Source organism: Hordeum vulgare, chromosome 3H (assembly GCF_904849725.1).
Source record: "Hordeum vulgare subsp. vulgare chromosome 3H, MorexV3_pseudomolecules_assembly, whole genome shotgun sequence".
Classification (NCBI taxonomy): domain Eukaryota; kingdom Viridiplantae; phylum Streptophyta; class Magnoliopsida; order Poales; family Poaceae; genus Hordeum; species Hordeum vulgare.
The window spans coordinates 360,961,269-360,982,404 of record NC_058520.1 but is presented as its reverse complement, the minus strand read 5'-3'; the positions used below and the strand labels follow the sequence as shown (position 1 = coordinate 360,982,404).

Below are 21,136 nucleotides of genomic sequence, written 5' to 3'. Positions count from 1 at the left end.
GTATCCATTTGTATGTTGTACAGATAAACAAATTGTGTTCAGATATGGATACTTTTTTTCACGAAACAGTTATAAAGGTACATAGTTCTATACATTGCATTTGCAATTACGAGTAGCACCCATTTTGACTATTTATTTTAAAGTCCTCTGCAATTTACTCCCTCGGTTTCTAAATATAAGTCTTTCTAGAGATTTTAATATGGACTACATACGGATGTATATAGATATATTTTAATGTATAGATTTACTCATTTTGCTTCGTATGTAGTCCATATAGAATATAAAAAAATCTGTAAAAAACTTATATTTAGGAATGGATGTAGTAGGTGTTAACCACCTATATGCTGCCTGCAGCTCTGTTTTTGTGAAATAAGAGCACTAGCCTAGCAAGATAAATACTCCGGATCAAAATTTCAAGCAAACTTTGCATGATCCCTGCACATGTTCAGAAGCAACTAAAAGTGGCAAAATGCTCCCTCCAGTCACAAATATAAGATGTTTTGGATATTTTAATATGAATTACACACGGACTAAAATGAGTGAGCAAACACTAAAACACGTCTATATACATCCGATAGAGAAAAGTTATGAGTAGAACATCTTATATTTGTGAACGGAGGTTGTATCTTTTTAGAGCTTGGATTCGGGCACACTAGTATTTTTGTACCCTCTTTTTATCCCCACGCTACAGGCTGGATTTGAACTTTCTACATCTCCGGAGAGCAAAGTGCCCATGCCAAAAACTGCAAGAATTTCCACACCAGCATTTCAAGTTTTCCTTTTTTTTTATAGATGGTGTTTGAAGTTTCTTTGGATTACAGTAAACCAGGTATACAGGACCAATATTGATTAGCTTCACCTAGACCTGGTTAGCCAACTCTTGTTGGTGAGTTGGTGTAACCTGCTCGACTGATATCCGCGGACGAACATTCCGCTCCTGAAATAGGGAAATTGAAGAGAATGAGTGTACTGACATTGCTGTAATCCTACAGATAGGAAAGCATGAACATAATTTCGATCGCAGACAGGCAAAGCTGAAGGTATCCAAGCAGATCTAGAGCAGAAAAGCTTCATATCTACTCTCTCTGTAAACTAATATAAGAGTGTTTAGATTACTAAATTAGTGTTCTAAATGCTCTTATATTAGTTTACGGAGGGAGTATAACAAAGCTAAGGTTGATTATCAAAGACAAAGGAAGAGAAAAAAAATCATATATTGGCTGGGAATCAGGGATGGCGACATGTTTATTGAAGGAGCTGTCACAAAGGTGCATGCATAGACAATTGGTGCTATTTTTTCTTCAATGGCAATAATTTTTTTCTTGCTCGGAAATATAACACAAATAAGCACGTGTGCCAAGTAAATTACTCCCTCTGTACCACAATATTTGTTGTTGGGGAGAACTAGTTTAGTTCTCTCCAACAACAAATATTATGGAACAGAGGGAGTACATGAGTAGTCATAGTTCACTTACTCCAATTTCAGTGACAAAAAGACACAAAGAACATTTAACCGCAGGAGCCCCAAAAGGATACATCAGCAATGTCTCACATTGTCCACAGTGTACATTCCCAACTTCATGTGCTGCAACACAAATATAAGGTAAGATACCCTTGGAAGCATAAGAAGGTGTTATGTTTGAACACCCATGCGATGGTAAGAATGCACATGGATAAAATCATGTTAAAAGACCTTTTTTTGCATGAATAGAAATATTAAGGGCGTCCATGTTTCAAAAGATATTTAATTGAGATATATTTGAGCCGATGGCCATCCAGAACTAGCAGAGTAGCAATTTGGAATCCTCAAATCTCTGTCAAGTGAGCTAGTGTTGATATAAAGGACACACCATAAATTTTTACGCGATGATAGAAGAAGTGACGAGAAAAGGGGCAACCTGAAAACTATTACTCCCTCCCCGTCCCAAAATAAATGTCTTAAGCTTAGTACAAATTTATACTAGAGCTAGTACAAAGTTAAGACAGTTATTTTGGGACAGAGGGAGTATATGGGAAATAAAGAATAAGAGACAAGACGTGATGTTCAATGACCAAAGAAAAAGTTGGATCGGTAATATAGAGTGAAAATGAAACCGGGGACTTTTACCCTCCCTGACAGTTTAAAAAAATACAGGAACAAAACGAAATGACAAGAAAATGGGGAAAGCAGAGAACTGTTGAACAAAGTAGAAATGTTATGTACCTTCCAATACTAGGTTTATTGTCCGACAGGCAGAACACTGTACATGAACGGCACCTCTAGGATAAGCAATAAGTTCATAGCAGCTTCCACACACCATTTGACCTATTTCTGCACAAAGTTAACATACCGAACATTGTTATGAAGGTTCCCACCCTTGATTTCTATGTAGGTACAGTTGGCTTCTTTAATTCAGAACTACATGTGGTTTGCTATTATAACAGCCCAGATGAGAAGTTTGTTATCATTTATGGATATGTCACACCCTGTTTTTGCTATCACTTGTCTGTGTTGTAAAATTCTGAGCTTGTTAAAACTTTTTCAAAACTAATGTTGTGAGTGTTATGATTGACCTTGTATGTTTGTATGCTTGATCATGTGAGGTTTTAAAACCCTAAATTCCTTTGGTATTTTACTGATTTCCAAAAACCTTTGATGACCAAAGTAAAACCACCTTGAGTTGCACTACATGTCCTTGATAGCAAGCAGTGCTACTACTCATATTTGGTAATCTGATTTTTGCCTATCTTTATATTTCAAAACCATAAAAATAATTATTTTTATGATTATTTTCCTAATTAAATAACATGTCCATTTCTGAGGCCAGAATTGGTATTCCAACATGGGAAAATACTTTTCTGCCTTGGAAAAATCTGATTAAATTTAGAGATGATCAGAAGGACATATATTTTTCATACATAGGATTTTAAAGCCCATTTTATATTGAATTTATTGATTAAAACTATCAAAGCTATTTCTGTCTGTTTTAGCATTTTGAGATATTTTCAAAGTAAATATTCTCAATAAATTCCTAGAAAATTCCAGTGGTATCCCTAAGCCTTGTTTGGAGTCCACATAAAGTTTCACCTTGATCAAAGGTGAATAAGGACCCCAAATAACCCAAAAACCATGTCTGTCCAGAATCAAGTTAGAGCAACTCTACATAGCAAAGTTTGTCCAATGAGGCTAAAACTTTGCAGGAGTGCCTAAAACCTCAAATGAGGGTTCTACACCAAAAATGAGATTTGTGGGACTTAGTTTACCCACACTCACTTTGGAAGGAACAGATCTGGTCATATTGGAGTGTTTTCAAGTTTACAAAGCTAAACTTATCCTTTGGAGTTCAAATTTGGTGAAACTCCCTGGTTTACCACCAAAGCCAAACTTGTTAAGTCTCAGCACCAGTGGTGGGGTGCAACCCCCTAAAACCATTGTCGAACACCTTCTAACAGATAGGAAAAAGCCACCTTAGCCACAGCTAAACCAAACTCCTTTGCTTCAAACTTTTAGATTAAGTGGCCAACACCTGTATCTAACCCCAGTCAACTGGCCACTCACTGGTTCAAAGTGGAAAGGCCAAAAACCCCAATTTAGACCTCAGTTCATGACTGGCAACACCAGTATTTCTTGCCTTCTTTGACCAGCCGAAGCTCCCACTAAAACCAAACGGCTAGCCACACCCCCAGCAAGTGTCAGGACATGCTAGACACGTCCAAAGTGCCTCAGAGCGCACCAGCATGCCGTGACATGCCAAAACTGCGCTCTGGGCGCACTACAGGGAGTCACCGAAGTGGGGGCGACGCCCTCGGCCAGTTCCAGCCTCCCCCGAGATGTCCAACCTCTTCCTCGACAACCCCTCTGCGTCGGGCAAGCCTCAGGGGCCCTCCTCTCTCGTGCTAGAGCTCGCGCGACGCGTGCCCGCACGCTCCAGAACCGGCCAAGGTTACGCGGCCACGAATGCACGACTCTCCCCTCTCTCTCTCTGCAGCAGATGGTTTGGGCGGTCCAATACCACGTCCTCAGACCGTGGTTTCAACCCCAACCTCTCTCTACGCCCCCATGCGCGCCACGGTGAGTCACCGGCGCTCCCGAATCTTCTCACCGTCGCCGGCCTATAAATAGTCTCCCCCCCTCGCTCCAGCACCCCTCAGATAGCTTCACCACGATCGCTAGTACCTCCCTAGCCACCCCAGCAAACCAGCAGAGCCCCGATGCTCGAGATCGGCCGAGGCCCCTCCGCCTCGAAGCTCCGGTCGATCTCCAGCTACACGACGGCTCCTGCGCCCCTCGACCCACCAAACTGACCCCCTTGATCCCAGGAAGCTTTCCCCCAACTCGCCCGAGCTTTTCCGTGTCTCTAGCCACCCCCTCGACCACTTCCCGAAACTCCTCCGCCATGGCCTCCTCGTCGTCGACGAACCCCTGCCTCCCCGTCGTTGTTTCGACCACCAGCAGGTAGGCGACAGTCAGGCAAACCCATTCCCGTGTTCATTGGAGCATGAGCGCGTCGGCAACCTCGTCGGCGTCCTCCTCCTCCTCTCTGGCCGGAGGTAGAAGACGACCCCGACAGGTGTACCCCACCTGTCGGTGGCCCAGCCTCCTCCCCGCGCTGGCCTCGGCCATTGACCGTAGGGCCCCGCGCGTCAGGTTCAAACCTAACGGTGTGCGCGCCTGGGCAGGCCGTCGGCTGGCCATGGGCCAGCCCAGCTCTGGCCTGTTTTTCTAAACCTGGATTTCTAAGATTTTTATAAAAACATTTAACCAGAGTAAAAATATAATTCTTCCACTGTTATTTTTCTAAAAATGTGTAGGATTCAATGATATGCTTAGATGAATTCTTCCAGCAACTATTCTATTTTATAATAGTAAAAAGGGCTAAAATGGAATAGTTTTGCTTCTGCTTGGTTGTTTTCAAAAATATTCCTTCAAGGAAAATTAAGGCAAATATTTTTAAAATGATATCTTAGATTTATCAGTAATAGGGAACATTTTTAAAATGACTTTATGGACTGTTTTCTGTGTGAGCCATTCCTTATTTATTGTTTTATCGACGATAGAAAATCCGTGTGACGAGGGAATCGAAGCGGAAGACCTCGAAGACCCCGGATACTTAGCTGACCAAGGCAAGCAGCCCTTTGACCATGACTGAGCATATGTTACTTTGCATGTTATAATAGCAAGTATACCCGTTACATATGATCATAAGTGCCGGTAGTCATTTGATATGATTTTACCGAAGGCTCCCCCGGAGCACATGCATTGAGCTTGACTCTACCCCTTGAGGGTCATGCTAATACCATGTTGACAAGTAAAGATAGCAGTAGCACTATCATGAGCATGATGTTGTCATAAAGCAAGAGTTTATGAAAACCCCGTCGGGTGCCACTAATGCCCGAGGGTGATGATGAGTTAGGTGGTCACTTTTGGTGAAGTGATGCACCCGGTATTTGTGTGAGTAAGGTTTCGGAAATGGGATTAGATTTATGATGTGTCGACCGTCCCAACCTTACCAATACGACCACGTTACCCCTTATGGGACGGGGCTATGTTAATTACTCTGGTCGGTGCTAGCAAAGAGCCACATTACTAGTGGCGGGAGTGATATGTGGTCACTCTCGTGATGGCGTCGTACCGGGTAGGACTATGCCATTTTTATGAGTTCCAGTCACACCGTTGGTCCCCGCATGGTTGGTACTGTCCAGAGTTGGTGCTCGTAAGACGTACAACATGTGGGCTGGGTACCAATCAAGTGGACCTCTTTGTCTAGTATCGTCAGGGGAAAGACATTGATCGGGTACTTACATCGGGTATGTGATATACCGCGAGTTGTGGATGACACGGAAGTTTCCCGGATCTCGTGGGTCCAACGTACTACCTCTGCAGAGTGTAAACTATTCGAATAGCCGTGTCCACGGTCAAGGACAGTTGGGTAATCCTGCTTAAACTACGTCCTGATATTTCCGCATAAACCAAGTGTGCATGAGTGCGTGTGTGTGGTGATAAGAAAAGTGTTGCTATGATAGCAATAATATGACCAAGTTTGGTGACTTGGCATATAGGGTGAACCCGGATGGTTCAGCCCTCGGCAGATATATTGATATCTGTAACCTGTTCTTCAAAAGTAATTCTTTAACTTGATGCATATTCATGATCATTCCACCCAGATGAGTCACACTAGAAATGCATGATATTGTTATCCTTCACTTTCGTTGATTATATCATGGGTTGTTTGCGAGTACATTCAAAGTACTCATTGGCTTGCCACTGGTTATGTTATTGACCAGACATGGAAGGACCGGAGTTTGGAGATGAGTACGTCTTCGGAGACACCCCTGCGAACTAGGACGCTTCAGAATCAGAATGCCTGTCGGTGTAGGCTTGATGGCATGGGCACCCGCTTAGCCCCTTTGTTTTCCGCTATTAGTGTACTCGTGTGATTTGGCCTTAGGCCCTGTCTTGTGAACTTGACCCTTCGGTCATGCGTTGTAATCATCGGTACTTGGATGTAAGACTCTTTATTCAGTATCTATGTTCGGTGAGCATTGATCTCTGGGATCACTGAGCACGGCGATTCTCGACTAGTAAGTCGGGGTCCCCACAGGATATTACGTGTAAGATGAATGCACATAAATCTGGATTGTGCATGTGTGCAACACAATTTCTTCTGTCTATTGTTGTTCTTAAATATACAATATATTATGATTGGGTTTTCCTTGTTGAATTTGAACATTGTTATCAGATCAGGTACCTAAGGAGGCTAGGCAACCAAACCCCACCATTTCGTTGACATGGATGTAAACATCCACAACCATGTAACCATTTCGAGTAAATACGATAATAAATTTGGAGCTTTTCATCATGTTCATGTCTTCATGCTACTGATACCTTAATTGTGCAACACTCATATCCAATCATTATAACTGCTAAGAACTCCATAGATGACCATTAATTACTAGCTAAGACATACGGTTATTTTGTAATATACATGAAATGCAGCCAAAGAATAATAAAATGGAACATTAGTAACCTTTGTTTACGAAAGGGGGTGGTGGTGGTGGCAGAAGTTCCACCGCGTCCAATGAACAAGGAGCGGCCTGAACATTTGGAGAAGATGACTGCTGCCTTAGCTGGGGCAATGACCCCTCTGCTCCATTCTCCAATCGCGGGAGTACTGTAGTTGCACTGTCCATGTTTGCATCCATCGCCTGCGATGCTGGCGGTAGCAGAACTGTTCCCTCTGAGTTAACAGTAACACAATCTGTGGCAGGTACATGCACCGGGGTGTCCACAGCATGTGTCGTAACAGAATTCATCTGTGGCTCTAGCTGTGGCAATAACCCGCTCTTCGACGGTGATGACAGAATGGGTGTTGTGCCCTCTTCAATTGTCCCCAGTACAGGTGCTGGATGATGCACTTGGTCCAATGCCCCTATGACTGCCCCAGTGGCAACCACATCTGGGGTCTGAGCTTGAGGAAGAAAAGCAGGATATGGCAAAGGCTGCAGGTTCTCATGCCCTGAAGGCACTATCTCTGGTGAACAAGCAGTACTATTCTCCTTAGGAGATGGCCGCCGGTGCAGTTGTTGTGGTAATGACCCCTCCGCTCCAGTCTTCGGTGATGTCTCCGTTTTCACATCAATTGCTTCTAATGTAGGCGATAGCTGAGTTGCTTCCTCTGACACATATTCAGCTATAGTGGTGGCTGAATCGTGTAAGATGTATGCAGTCTGTGAGAAGACTGGAGATGGTAGCAGTAGCTGTGATGACTTGAAATTCTCAAACCCTGGAGGTGCCATATCTGGCGAATTGGGCACATCTTGCAAAATAGGAGAAGGTGGTCTTGGTTTCGGCTCTTGCAGTGATCCTTCCACTCCACTCTCTAAAGGTGCCATTAGTGGATGTATGGTATGCATGTCCACATCCATTGCCTCCAATGCATGTGGTGATCCAGCTGCTTCCTCCAATGTCACGGCCAATGGCATCACAGCAGCATCTGACATGATATATGCAGTCCCAGACGGAGGCATGGACAATGGTTGCCATGACAATCTAAAACTCTCAAACCCGGGTGGTGCAATCTCCGGTGAACAAGGAGCAGACTCTGCAACTGGAGTAGTTGATCTCAACAATGGCTGTTTCAATAACCCCTCCAACTTGTTCTCCAATGGTGGCAGCAAGTTGCACACACTGTCTGTCTCGACATCTATTGCCTCCAATGCTGGCACTGGTAACACTGCTTCCTCAGGTGTCACTACCACTGCCTTGGTGGCAATCACATCGGACGAGGCATATGTGTTTTCATTGGGTGGCAGCAGGCATGACAACTTAAAATTCTCAAACCCAGGAGGTGGCGTATCTGGTGAGCAGGGCTCAGCTTGTGTGATGGGAGAAGGTGAACTCAGCAGTGGCTGCCGCAATGGCTCCTCTGCCGCATTCTCCAATGATGGCAGTGGCAGGTTACGTGTAGCGTCTGCCTTTGTGTCCATAGTGTCCAATACAGGCAGTGGATTAGCCACCCCCTCAGGCGCAGACGGATTTAGCAGTGAGTGTGCAGTTTGCACTGACAGGTTGGGGGGGAATAGTGTCGGCCATGAAAATTTAAATTTCTCAAACCCCGGAGGCGCCATCTCCGGCGAACAGGATTCAGCCTCCGTTGGGGAAGAAAGTGGTATATGCATTGCTACTTCAAATGACCCCTCAGCGTCACTCTTACATGCTGACGGCGCGCCAGGCTCTTCCGAGGTCAGTGCAATTGCATCGGTCTGGGCAGCGTCTGGCAAGCCATGTGCAGCTTCAACCTGGGGAGGGCGAGGAGAAGGCGGCTGTGAGTGCTCGAAATTTTCACACCCTGGAAGCACCGTGGAGCAAGGTGGTCGCCGATACTGTTGTGGCAACAACCCCTCTGGTCCACTCTTCAATGGTGGCGTCGGCGGTGCAGGAGCGGTGAGCCGGTTGGCATCCATCGATTCGAGCGCAGCGGGTAGCCGGGCGGCTTCCTCGGACACCATTGCGGCCGAATCAGCGAGTGACTCGTCCGACAGGGCGCCTGCGGTGGAAGCTGGAGGACTAGATGGGGTTGACAGCGATGTAGTTTCCGCCACCGAGGCCGCCACGATTTTGTGCGAGGGAGAAGGCGATGCCTCCGTGGTCGCTGCCTCGGGGCAAGCCTCGACCGCTGGCAGCAGCAAAGGCGAAGCGTGCTGCTCCAGTTTGGTGGCTTCGAGAGCAGGTGAGGCCGGGAGCGAAGGCGGCCTGCCCGCCTCTAGCTTCTTCCCGTCAATATGTGCCGGCGCCGACACCAGAGATTCGTAAGCTTCCGGAGGCGTCGCGGTGACACCTGGATGCGGCGGTGGAGTCGACTCGGCGTGATCAGATTGGGCTGGCTCCAGCGGATCTGCGGTGGTAGGTTGGGGGGTTTCTTGGAGAGGTGGTGCGGAAGGAAATGGTGGTGGTGAACTCATCGGCTTGTCCTCTGGTGGTGGCTCTATCTCCGGTGAACTACGCATAGACCTCGGCGCCGTGAACGGCGGCGGGCGCTGGGAAGGAGAAACGCTCAGCCTGGGAGCCACAAGAATGTGTTTGAGTGCTTATGGGGCTTTTTTCTTTCGGTGGGTACTTCGCTAGGTTGGGCCTTCGCTGCTCGCTGTGCTGGCATGACCCCCAAGACCGTATCCAAACCTAGCAAGGTGGGCCAGCCCGGTATGGCCTGGGCTATACAACTATACGGGTTGTGCCGGGCCGGCACGCGCTCATAGCTTCCTGGCCTAGGCACGGCCCTATATTATATGTGTCGCCATGATGGCACGTTAAGCATGTCGATCCGAGTAGAATTTGCTTTATGAGGTTGTTTTCGGCCTTTAATTCAGATTATTAATGAGTTGTATAAAATAAATCGATTGTGTTGTGCCAGGCCCATCAGGGGTCCGACACGCGGGCGATGGGGTCGACATACGTGGACTGACCAATCTGACCACCTTTGAGTGTATCACATCCTTTAGGGTATGCGGCCTTCGTCAGCCTAGCTTCGACCGACACCATCGTCTCTTTCTCTTGTGTTCCACCCTTTTCCGTTCTCCACCCACTCCTCGTGCCCTAGCTATCGCCGCAACCGACTACTCTACAACACAAATAGCCTTGACCCTGGAACCAACCTTTGATCTAGACCTCTTGTCGGGTCACTCATTAGATCCAACATCAAGTATGGATCCGATGACTATCATATTGAATTTGGACTTCGAGTCTCATCTTACTTCAGAACTGGCTTTGAGCTCGGGTTTGGATACCTCCTTGACGGGCGAGACCCCCATTTCGGTTGATCCGTGTTGTGAAACCAAGGTTTCAACCTCGGCAAACATGCTCCAAGTCAGATTGGCCTATAACCAAGCAATGGACGCGACGGATCTCACGCTCTTAAACGAGATGCTCGACCGAATCTAGAGCTTTTGAATCTCGGACGATCAAACTTCAATCTATGATCGGATCGGATGTAAAGCCGAAGATAGGGAAATATACGACCCAGCTGCCACGCACCTAGTCGCTACAGCAGAAGACTTAACCGACGTACTGGACTACGCCTTAGAAGAGGCAACCGACATGGATGAAGACACACGTGTCCAACCTGGTGTTGCACCATCCAACACTAGTAATTGGGCGGTAACCTCCACATACGGCGTCTACATGGTGGATACCCCCAAAGAAGACGAGTGACAAGAAAAGAAGGACCCCCCCCCCAACGCCAACGAAGTGGGAAGCGTCGTAAATGAACAAATAGAGGCAATGTCAGCCACAATAATGCTAACAATAACACTCTTGAAACAATGACACCCCTGGTGGCGCCAAGGATCAGACCAATGAGGTCGCGCCTATGGGATCGAGAAGAGTATGTCTAGAGGGGAGGGGGTGAATGTAATAGCCCGAGACCAACGCTCCAGAAGATTCCCCTTTATATTTCGTTCTCGTCGTGTAATTCGTTTGGTTGTCCCATTCATCATCGCACCATTCGCATCATCCGCATTGCATCGGCACTCTGTTGCCGCCAGTTTTCCAACTTTCATCCGTTAGTAGTTGTCGGTTCTTTCCGTTTTCGTCGCTCGCTGTCGGGGGGATAACCCCGGGGTAGGCTCATCAAGCCTGCTCCTTCATTTCCTGCCCAAAGGATATGAACAAACAACAGTTTCCCAAGGCCCAAGTCTTCTGGCCGGCTAGGCTGCGCCTGCCGGCTGGAGGACGAGGTAGCCAACTCTCTGGCCGGTCAGGCAACCCCTGTCGGCTGGGGTCAAGACATCTACCTCTTCCTGACCAGCCTGGCCAAGCCAGCCGGTTAGGAACGAGGTGGCCGAGCCCAAGCCGGCTAGCCAAGCAGGCTAGCCGGCCGGGGATCACAAGTCACATCAGATCGTAGGTCGGGATGAGACCTTACGATTAAAGGTAGCTACGCGTCAACAAAGGTACTAGATCGGAGTGTCCGGCAGGTACGAGCGTCGGCGGCCATGTCGCTGACCTACCCCGGCTCTGATCCATCACCTAGCATAGTGTCAGACCGTCACACTCCCACTCCATTACTGCACTCGGCGTGGGGAACAGTGGAGGCGGTCGTACTATCTGCCCATGACGAATCTCTCTGGACGACGCTCGATGTACAGCGCATGCTCGGCGTCAACCTTACGCGAGAGCTTCATTGGCCAGCCGACGAGTCCCACAGCCAAACGAGACCATGCAGCCGGCGGGCCCCTCAAGCGACAAGACAAGACTCTCGTGGGCCCCTGGTCAGCCGGCGACGCTGCCAGCCGGGTCCCACTCTTGTACCCATTATCCATATTGTAGGCCGGCAGGTTCGTCTATAAAACCCCCCGGTCACCCTTCATGCAGGGGGACGGTCAGACAACACTTCACATCCACCAACCACATAGAGAGAGGCAGAGACGAGCCGGCTGCTCCCCTCTTCCTCCTCCCAACACAGCTCTAGGAGCAACATTGTAATCCATCCATATACATCAAACACTCCGGCAGGACTAGGGGTCTTATCTCTACGGAGAGCCCTGAACCTGGGTACATCGTGCGTTCCATGCTTGTACCAACCTCGTTCCCAGCGCCCTCCTTTGTCCCTTCGGTTCTCACCGACTTTAGCCTACCTATGGCATATGTTGTGAGTATTCACCGACATTTGGCGCCCATCGTGGGGCCGATCGCGGCATCGGCTGGCTTTACACGCTAGGCGGGGCCCCGCACCTACGCCACCGGATGCATCGCGTCCGGATCGGTCTGCATGCCCGTGGAGCCAGCTTCCGACGAGGCAACACCGATGATGATCGATGTCCCCGTCCGCCATGCGGATTCGGACGAAGATTCTGATGACGAGGCGCTTCCTAGCGTCGTCGTCGCTGCTATGGAGAACCTCAGCGTTCTCTTTAGCGACTTACGTCTCAACGATGGTCCTCGCTACTTCGGCGAGGACTTCGACGTTGAGGTGCTCTGCGCCAGCTTCATGTCACGCCCAAGATGCGACCCTATCGTCAATTTGGCACGAAGGCCTCGCCAGGTATAGAAGCGCATCTCGTTGTGTCACAAGAATGGATATCGTTACAAGTACATGTACTGAAAAGAAGAGATATATATACAGAGTTGGCTTACACTCGCCACAAGCTACATCAGAGTCACATCAGTACATTACATAAACATCAAGAGTAGGAGCAGGGTCCGACTACGGACGAAAACAAACGAGAAAAATAAGAACGACGTCCATCCTTGCTATCCTAGGCTGCCGGCCTGGAACCCATCCTAGATCGATGAAGAAGAAGAAGAAGCAACTCCAAATGAACAATCAATGCGCTCGCGTCTAGTAACCTTTACATGTACCTGCAACTGGTGTTGTAGTAATCTATGAGCCACATGGGACTCAGCAATCTCATTTCCAAAGGTATCAAGACTAGCAAAGCTTAATGGGTGAGGTATGGTTAAGTGGTGAGGTTGCAGCAGCGGCTAAGCATATATTTGGTGGCTAAACTTACGAGTACAAGAATTAGAGGGGGAAGATCTACGCATAACGGACGTCAACTACATATGATCAAATGAATGATCCTGAACACCTACCTACGTCAGACATAACCCCACCGTGTCCTCGATCGGAGAAAGAACTCACGAAAGAGACAGTCACGGTTACGCACACAGTTGGCATATTTTAATTACGTTAACTTCAAGTTATCTAGAACCAGTGTTCCCACATAACCGCGGGCACGGCTTTCCGAAAGATTTAACCCTGCAGGGGTGCTCCAACTAGTCCATCACAAATTACCACAAGCCGCATAGAAATCCTCAATCACGAAGCTCGCGATCTCGTCGGATTCCCTAGTGGAAAACCTCAACTCTGAGATTACCCAAAGCATCACCGGAATCCCGATGCACAAGATATCTCGTCAAAGGTAAAACTAATCCAGCAAGGCCGCCCGACGTGTCGACGAACCCGATAGGAGCCGCGTATCTCGTTCTCAGGACACGACGGATGGAACTAGCTACGAGTGCAAAACCTCGAGTTTCCTCGCGGTGGCCCCGCATGCAGACCGTTTGGGACCAACACCATCAGCACTGGCCCCCCTGTTTATGTAAAATTACTCCTCTGGTAGCGCTAACTCCCTATGCATTTCAGAATTATCAAATTATTTTGTTGGGCAAATGTAAAACCAATGTTGGGCCTTGCCAGACCAGCTTTAATCTAAAACGAATTATCAAGGGGGTCCCCATAACAACCCCGATCGTGTTAGGAGCGCTCAATTATGGAACATAACACCGGTAGCCGAAACTAAGGGGGCAAAGGTGGAACAAAACACCAGGCTAGAAAGGCCGAGCCTTCCACCTTTTACCAAGTATATAGGTGCATTAAATTAAATAGCATTTAATATGTTGATATGGCAAGGAACCCATGCTTTCACATGGAAGCATCTGCACCTGCAACTAGCAACGCTAACAACATGGATAAGCAAGTGGTAACATAGTCAATCAGTGGTTTGCTAGGTCGAACAGGTTGAAGGTTATCATGGCATTGTTGAGAGGCTGGTATTTAACATGTGGTAGGCAACGAGACATAATCGATAGAAGCAATAAAACTAGCATGGCAATGATAGTAATGGTATCTGGGGAAATGGTCATCTTGCCTGAGATCCCGCTTGAAAGAAGAATGACTCCGTGAAGCAGACGAAGCGACGTAGTCGAACGGGTCCTCACAATCCGGCACGCTTGCGGAACTCTAACAAGACGAAGCAAACCGGAAACAAGAATCAACACACGATATTCACCACACGATGCACAACACAAATGATGCATGAGCAGCTGAATACATGCAATACACGGCATGGCAATTCACGTCAAACAAACACTACACATTAAGTGAAGTTCGATATGCAACGAGTTGCATATTGACGAAACCCCACGTTTATTTATTTAGTTCTATCCCGATTAGGTACTCAGCAATATTAAATGTTATTAAACATGGCAAGAGGTGAAGCGCAATTAATCTACCTATCTAGGCATTTTAAATGAGGTCGGAAATGACATATAGCACCTCCGAGGCGACCTCACATGTTAATTTACAGTTCTGCCTAGATCTAAACTAATGCATTTAATTGGTTGTTAAACAGCAAAACAAATAGGTTCACGTGATTCTACGTGTCGAGACAAGCAATCTATACATAAAGAACATCTCCAACGGAGCTACGGATCAAAAGTTACGAGCACCGCAAGATATGATGGCATGAATGCAATTTGTGTGCAATGACGGGCACAAGCACTTCAAAACACACAACGAGCAAGAGAAAATGAAACTACGCGAGATTCTAAGCAAGTTTCATGCAGGACACGATCAAATCGGAGCTACGGTTCAACAAATACGAGCAAAACAAGAAAACACTACAATCTGCCAAAATCAGCCACATAGCATATTCTACACCCCACAACTACGAGCTACACAACTCTGATATGCTCAAGGAAGTCATGGCACAGAAGAGGGCAAGAAGCACTACAACAAACAACTAACAACAACTAGCATGGCATCATGGAGCACTAGGAAAAGGAGACACTAAATGGCATCTCACACACTATTTCAGACTTAGTGAAAATTACACCTCCTGAAAGTGCAGTTTTCGATCTGAAGCCATATTGACAGCAGCAAAACCTATAGCTACAGGACTCCAAATGGCATGAAACTTTACAACATGCTAGATAAACACAAGGGGTACAACTAACTCCATTGGACCAACCTCAAAAGAGCTACAAATCACAAGATGCAAGCAAGACAAGACAGCAACAAAATAATAACAGATTCCAGACTTAGAAATATTTCAGCTCCTCAAAATCAGCACTATTTCTAGCAACTTGAGAGCAAGAAAAACACACCTAAACATGCATTTCTGTTGCAACTAAAAATACCAGAGGCTAGAAAAAACATCCAAGATCAAATCTCTAGTTGACGACTTAATCAAACGGAGCACGGAATAAATCCTACGAATTAAACAAAAGGGCATCACGGCAAAATATCGCGCGAACTAACTTACTCAAAAGCTAAAACTAATTGCATAGAAAAATCCAATGGATTTTTCTACCGCGAAAATATATAAAATATGTGGGGTTGCACAACAATATAATGCCACACGAAAATGCGAGAAAATAATCTATACACGGGAAAATAAACTACCGGCAATCCATACATGCAAAAAAAATACCTATGACCGCTCTAAAATACATGGAATGATGGTCCCTAAAACATAGGCATTTTACCTAAGGCATACGAGCAATCCGGACCGCAAGAAAAATAAATACGGGACGTTCCCCTATTGGGACAGCACGCTAAACTAGGCGTTTGGCACGTAAAACTACATCAAATAAATATGCAAGTTGTGGAGTCGTGTTCTACTCGCAAAACTACCCCAAAACCATATAAGATACGTCTCGTTCCGACTTACGGATTAAAAGATACGCGTGTTTTAATATCGTCATATTTTTTGGAATTTAATATAATTCCAAAAATTCCTAATATACTACACGGGCCGAAACTAATCCGAATGGGCTACACAGATCCTGGGCGCATCATAATATCGTGCGCCTGCGATGCATTATAGAGGCCTGGGGGGAACTCACCTTGGGCTGCGTGGAGCTGGCTTGGGCCGGAGGTTCATGGGCCGGAGGGGAGGCAGCGCAGTGGCTAGCTGGGCCTGGCTCGGGCGCCACCTGGGCCGCGTGGGGAGGCAGCGCTGGCCACGGCGTCGTGCTCCTCGCGACCGGTCCTCTCGGGACGAGCCAGGGGCGGCGGCTGCTGGCCGACCCAAGCGACGGCGGCCGAAGCGCTCCGGGCAGCGGAGGCGGCAGATCCGGCCTGCCCGACCTGATCCCGGCGACTGCTTCGCAGATCCGGCGCTCGAGGCCATGGGGGCTCCTGCGAGGGATCTTGAACTAGAGAGGAGGAGGTGAGAGGAGGAAGACGGGAGAAGAGCAGAGCGGGATTGGGCGAGGGGCGACCTGGTCAGCGGCGGGAGGCGCTCCGGCGAGCTGCAGGGGCGCGGCGGCGCATGGCGGTGCGGAGGCCGGAGGCGGGGCCGACGAGGGCTGACTGGAGGCGCTAGCGGGAGGCACGGGAGCAGGGGCTCGGGGTTGCTCGGGCACTGCGGTCACCCGGACGTGTCCGGTTTGACCGCGGACATGTCCGGTAGGTGGGGATTTGGGGCTAGGCACGAATTTTGAGGGAGAGAGAGAGGGTTTGTCTAAATAATGGCATGAGGGTCTATATATAGACATATGGGGGGGGCTAGGTTAACCTGAATTATGTTCCGGATCCAACCGTGTGGTCGGATTCGAACGATTCCGCACGCGGGAATGGGTATGCGGCTGTGTAGAGGGGATATCCGGAGACGAGAGGGAGAACGGGCGGCGCGGCAACGATTTTTTTAAAACACCGACACACGTCCGACAGTAGACCGAATACGGTGCCGCTACGGTCGACCATTCGGGTACGAGACGAACTCCGATCGCGACGAAATTCGACAGGCGGCCTAACTAAAATAAATTACGACCGCATGCCAAGTTTCACCCCGAACAGAGAAAGTTTTAAACGCACTTTTAAAACAGGGTTTCAACGATGCCGCAGGCGCGTGCATGTGTGAACGGGCTCAGAGCGGACAACGACGAGATCCGACAACTACTAACGGATGCAAGTTTTGAAAACTGGCGGCAACAGGATGCCGATGCAATGCAGATGATGCGCATGATGCGATGATGATGCGACAAAAGAAAATAGACACACGACGAAAATGGAATAGGAGGGGAATCTTTTGGGGCGTCGGTCTCGGGCTATCACACTTCAGCAGGCTCTCTATCGCTGAGACGCCTGCACATGACATGTACCCCAGCAACGTACTCGTCTTCGACAGCCCTCCGCCATCGGTGGGATTCTTCACCCATACCATGTCGCCGCCGTCTCCAACGTCATGGAGGTGATGGTTATCGACGCTCGCACTAGCGCGGCTCATGGCAAGGCGTCAACAGATGCTGGTGAGCCCGCCGCTGCCACCGCTAATACTCTTTAGGACGCCATCGCTGGCCTGAAGACACCCATCGCTGCCTCCGCGAACCCTAGCGACGCCCGAGCCTCACTGGAGGAGGCTCTCAAGCATATCTTGGAGGAAGGGATTGTCGTCGCCTCAGCAAAACGTCGGATGGAGTCCACACAGCGCGAGCATAACTCCGCATATGGCCTCACTCCGATTTCCGAGGCCCCTAGCCGGCTCGGATTGGTCCGCAGCCGCGGCCGATTCATTGCTGAGATCCTAGGCGGCGATCAACCCACCTACGAGACCCATGCGGCCAACATGCGGGCAGCGCAGGCGGCCATGGAGGAGATGGCAAGCCTGGAGGGCGAGGAGCGCGTCTTCCAGGAGAAGCGGGTCAAGGATCTCCTTGACGCCGCCAACAAATAGCACACTCGGCTTGACCCCGGTCAGGCCAAGTCAGAGTCTCCGGGACCCAACTCCGAAGCACGCCGCAACCCTAGCGGTCATCATCACACAGAAGGATCTTCCTCGCATCACACCTCCGACCGGAGGGGCGAGGGCAGCCAAGACCGGCGCTCCCAGCGTCAGAGCGAGCACACTTCGAGCAAGCGTCGCGGAGGCGACGAGAGCGATTCGGTGTGTGAGGTTCCTCACCCGGGAAGGACACATGTCTCCGGTTCACGAGGTGCCTCCCCTCTCGCTACTCGGATTGGCACTCGCACTCCCCAGGATGATCGGACGCCCGCCGGCGTCTCATCGTCCCGGCCCAGTCAGCCCTCCTGGAGGAGGACGGCTCCATCGGTCCGGCTTGCTTCGGCCCCTGGATCCGAGGGGAGCCGTTCCCCCGAGGCTTCACCTTGACTCAGGACACGCCCAAGTACAACGGCACTGCCAACCCACAGGACTGGCTGATCGACTACACCACAGCCGTCGGCATTGCCAGGGGCAACAAGCGCGTAGCGGTCCGCTATGTGCCACTCATGTTGGCCGGCTCGGCCCAGACTTGGCTTAACAGCCTCCCGGGCGGTGTTGACGTGCAACTATTCCTGACTTGATGCCTCCGCGGCAACGGATCCAGAAAAGAGTTGCTTCCAGTTGCTCAACAATTAGCAATTGTCTTGAAATAGCCCACCAGCATGTGGGATCGCGACAGTTTTCGAGGGTAGAGTATTCAACCCAAATTTGTTGGTTCGACATGATGGGAGTGAAAGAATATTCTCCAGTATTAGCAGTTGAGGTGTCAGCTCGACCACACCTGAAAGATTAGTATCTGCAAGCAGGATATAAGCAGCAAAGGTAGTATGATAGCAATGGTGCCAGAAACGATCTGTTGACGAGGCAGACTATTCCTAACTGTTGTATCAATGGCACCAGAAAAGTATTGTAACAGGTAGCACCAGTGTAACGAGTAACGGCAGTGGAAAGGAACGGCAATAGTGACAGCAGTAGCAGCAGAGCAACTAACAACAGTAGCAGCAGAGCAAGTAATAGTAGCAGCAACAGTAGTGGCAGCAGCAGCAGAGCAAAGCAAGTAACAGTAGCAGCAACAGTAGCAACAGCAGCAGAGCAAAGTAAGTAACAGTAGCAGCAACAGTAGTAACAGCAGCAGAGCAAAGCAAGTAACAGTAGCAGTGGGACAAACTCATAGGCAATGGATCCGTGATTTGTTGGATGACATTCATCATGCAACAGTTATAACACGGAGAGATATGTGGCTAGCTCCCGTTCGTCAATGTGATGTAGGCATGCATTCCGTGTGTAGTCATACGTGCTTAGGGAAAAGAACTTGCATGACATCTATTGTCCATCCCTCCCGTGGCAGCGGGGTCCAAATGGATACTACGGGATATTAAGGTTCTCCTTTTAATAAAGAACCGGACCAACACATCAGCACTTGGTGAACACGTGAACTCATCAAACTATGGTCATCACCGGGAGTGGTTCCCGTTATTGTCACTCCGGAGTTGCTGGATCATAACACATAGTAGGTAACTACAACTTGCAAGATCGGATCTATAACACACATATATTGGTGACAACATAATAATTTCAGATCTGAAATCATGGCACTCGGGCCCTAGTGACAAGCATTAAGCATATCAAAGTAGTAGCAACATCAATCTCAGAACATAATGGATACTAGGGACCAATCCCCGTCAAAACTAACTCGATTACATGATAGATCTCATCCTACTCATCACCGCCCAGCGACCCTACGAATAGATTACTCACGAACGATGAAGAGCTTCATGGAATTGGAGAGGGAAGAAGGTCGATGATGACGATGGCGATGATCTCCTTGATCCGCTCCAGATCTGCCCTCCAAATGAAGAACGGGATGTGGCGGTGCCTTTGGATCATGAAACGCGATGAAATCTTCCCTCTTGATTTTTTCCGGGATGAAAGGGAATAAATAGAGCTGAGATTGGGGGCGGCAGAGCCACATGGGCCCCACAAACCCTGATGCCGCGGCCTGGGGGGTGGCCGCGGCCACAGGGCTTGTGGCATACTGGCTCACCCCCTCCGGTGGATCTTTGCGCAGGTATTTTTCATATATTCCAGAAATATTCTCCGTAAATTTTCAGGACGTTCCGAGAACTTTTATTTTTGCACAAAAACAACACCATGGCAGTTCTGCTAAAAAAACCGCGTCAGTCCGGGTTAGTTCCATTCAAATCATGCAAATAAGAGTCCAAAGCAAGGGCAAAAGAGTTTGGAAAAGTAGATACGATGGAGAAGTATCAACTCCCCCAAGCTTAAATATTTGCTTGTCCTCAAGCAACTGAGTTGACAAACTGAAAGAGAAAGAAAAACTTTGACAAACTCTGTTTGATCTTGTTGTTGCAACTATGTCTAACTCATAACCAGAATTTTAGCAAGATCACAAGTTAACCACATAAGCAAGTGACACAAAGGTCTCACGGTAAACTAATATCAAAGGCATAATCAGCTAGCGAGAAAATAATAATGAGTTTCAGATACCAACAATTCAATCAAAACAAGCATGAAGTAATATGAATAGGTGGTATCTCGCTAGCTCTTTCTGAGACCGCAAAACATAAATGAGAGCACTTTCAAAGATCAAGGGCTGACTAAACATTGTAATTCATAGCAATGAAGATCCATTCATAGTCATACTCAATATCAATCAAAAGCAAAGCATAAAAATGATAGAGGTGCTCTCTAATTGGTGCTTATATAAGAAGAGGATGACTCAACAGGAAAATAAATAGACAGGCCCTTCGTAGAGGGAAGCATTGATTTGCAGAGGTGCCACAGCTCAAGCTTTGAAAAGAGAGGTACTAATTTTGGGTGGCATGCTTTCATTGTCAACGCAATGACCAAGAGTTCTCAATATATTCCATGCTACTCATGCTATAGGCGGTCCCCAAATAGAAAAGTAAAGTTTTAACTCCCCCACCACCAATCAATCACACTCCACGGCTAGCCGAATCCTCGGGTATCGTCCATACTAACATCATTCCGGGGGGAGTCTTGTTTTACAGTTATGTTTTTAATTTAAGCGTGGAACTGGGCATTCCAATTACCGGCCCCTTTCTCGTGAATGACAGTGAATAAACACATGTCGAGGATAACACGCCTAACATGGAAGATACCAATAGCC

At 48.2% G+C, this 21,136-nt stretch overlaps 1 protein-coding gene across 1 annotated transcript; it reads right to left on the bottom strand.

The window, feature by feature from the left end:
- Positions 1-456: 456 nt before the first annotated feature.
- Positions 457-9,587, bottom strand: LOC123443867 (proline-rich protein 36-like). Its single transcript, XM_045120404.1, has 4 exons — positions 7,008-9,587; positions 2,204-2,311; positions 1,476-1,585; positions 457-937 (listed from the first exon to the last, which is right to left on the bottom strand). The coding sequence occupies exons 1-4, from the start codon at positions 9,484-9,486 to the stop codon at positions 860-862; spliced, it is 2,775 nt and encodes a 924-aa protein (XP_044976339.1). The 5' UTR covers positions 9,487-9,587; the 3' UTR covers positions 457-859.
- Positions 9,588-21,136: the final 11,549 nt, after the last annotated feature.